Here is a 1,025-nt window from a genome sequence, read left to right on the forward strand (position 1 = left end):
TGAAGCCTCACGGATCAACGTAGCGTCCGTTTCGGGTTGCGTGAACGCAGCGGGAACGTTCCCCTTCGGAGGGATGAAGGTGACTGATTCACTGTGGATTGTTGGCTTCGTTCCAGCTCGACGAAGTTCTCCGGCAAGGGAACGTGACCACGGACTACCCGGTGGCCGAGACCATCGTGATGGTTGGCTTCTTGATGACGGTCTTTGTGGAGCAGCTCGTCTTGACGTTCCAGAAGGAAAAACCCTCCTTCATCGACCTGGAGACCTTCAACGCCGGGTCGGACGTCGGGAGCGACTCTGAGTACGAGAGTCCCTTCATCGCGTCGTCCCGTGGGCGCGCGGCCTACGGCCAACACGGCCACCACCCCCACGGCCTGAATATCCAGGAGCTCTCCCGCTCCGGCCCTTTCCGGCTCCTGGGGCTGGTGTTTGCCCTGTGCACGCACTCCCTCTTCGAGGGGCTGGCCCTGGGCTTGCAGGAGGAGGGCGGCAAAGTCGTGAGCCTCTTCCTAGGAGTTGCCATTCACGAGACGCTGGTGGCCGTGGCGCTGGGCATCAGCATGGCCAAGGCCTCGTTGCCGCTGAAGGACGCCGCCAAGCTGGCTGCGACCCTGAGCCTGATGATCCCGCTGGGCATCAGCGTTGGGATGGGGATCGAGAGCACCCGGAACGCGGCCGGCGGCGTCGCTTCCCTGCTCCTCCAGGGCGTCGCGGGGGGCACCTTCCTCTTCATCACCTTCTTCGAGATCCTCGCGAAGGAGTTGGAAGACAAGGCCGACCGTCTCCTGAAGGTTCTCTTCCTGGTGCTGGGCTACGCGGCTCTGGCTGGGCTGGTTTTCCTCAAGTGGTGAGCGCGGGAGCGGCGGGAAGCGAACCTCGCCTCCTCCCCGTGCCAACGGCACCGGAGCTGAGCCCTCGACGGCCGAGCGAAGCATCCCGCGTGCTGTTTCCGGCTCGACCTGACGAAGGAGAATTCCTTCCTGTGTGCTCGGGGTGGGGGGAGATAAAACCGAGGAACATCCCAG

The 1,025-nt window shown here is 63.6% G+C and overlaps 1 protein-coding gene across 1 annotated transcript; it reads left to right on the top strand.

Moving 5' to 3' along the window:
• Positions 1 to 116: 116 nt before the first annotated feature.
• SLC39A3 (solute carrier family 39 (zinc transporter), member 3) lies at positions 117 to 851 on the top strand (the record flags this gene model as incomplete). The annotated part of the gene is made up of 1 exon (XM_010158188.1): positions 117 to 851. A coding segment is annotated over one exon (735 nt), but the record flags the coding sequence as incomplete, so codon positions are not given.
• Positions 852 to 1,025: the final 174 nt, after the last annotated feature.

Source organism: Eurypyga helias, unplaced genomic scaffold (assembly GCF_000690775.1).
Source record: "Eurypyga helias isolate BGI_N326 unplaced genomic scaffold, ASM69077v1 Scaffold47378, whole genome shotgun sequence".
NCBI classification, from domain to species: domain Eukaryota; kingdom Metazoa; phylum Chordata; class Aves; order Eurypygiformes; family Eurypygidae; genus Eurypyga; species Eurypyga helias.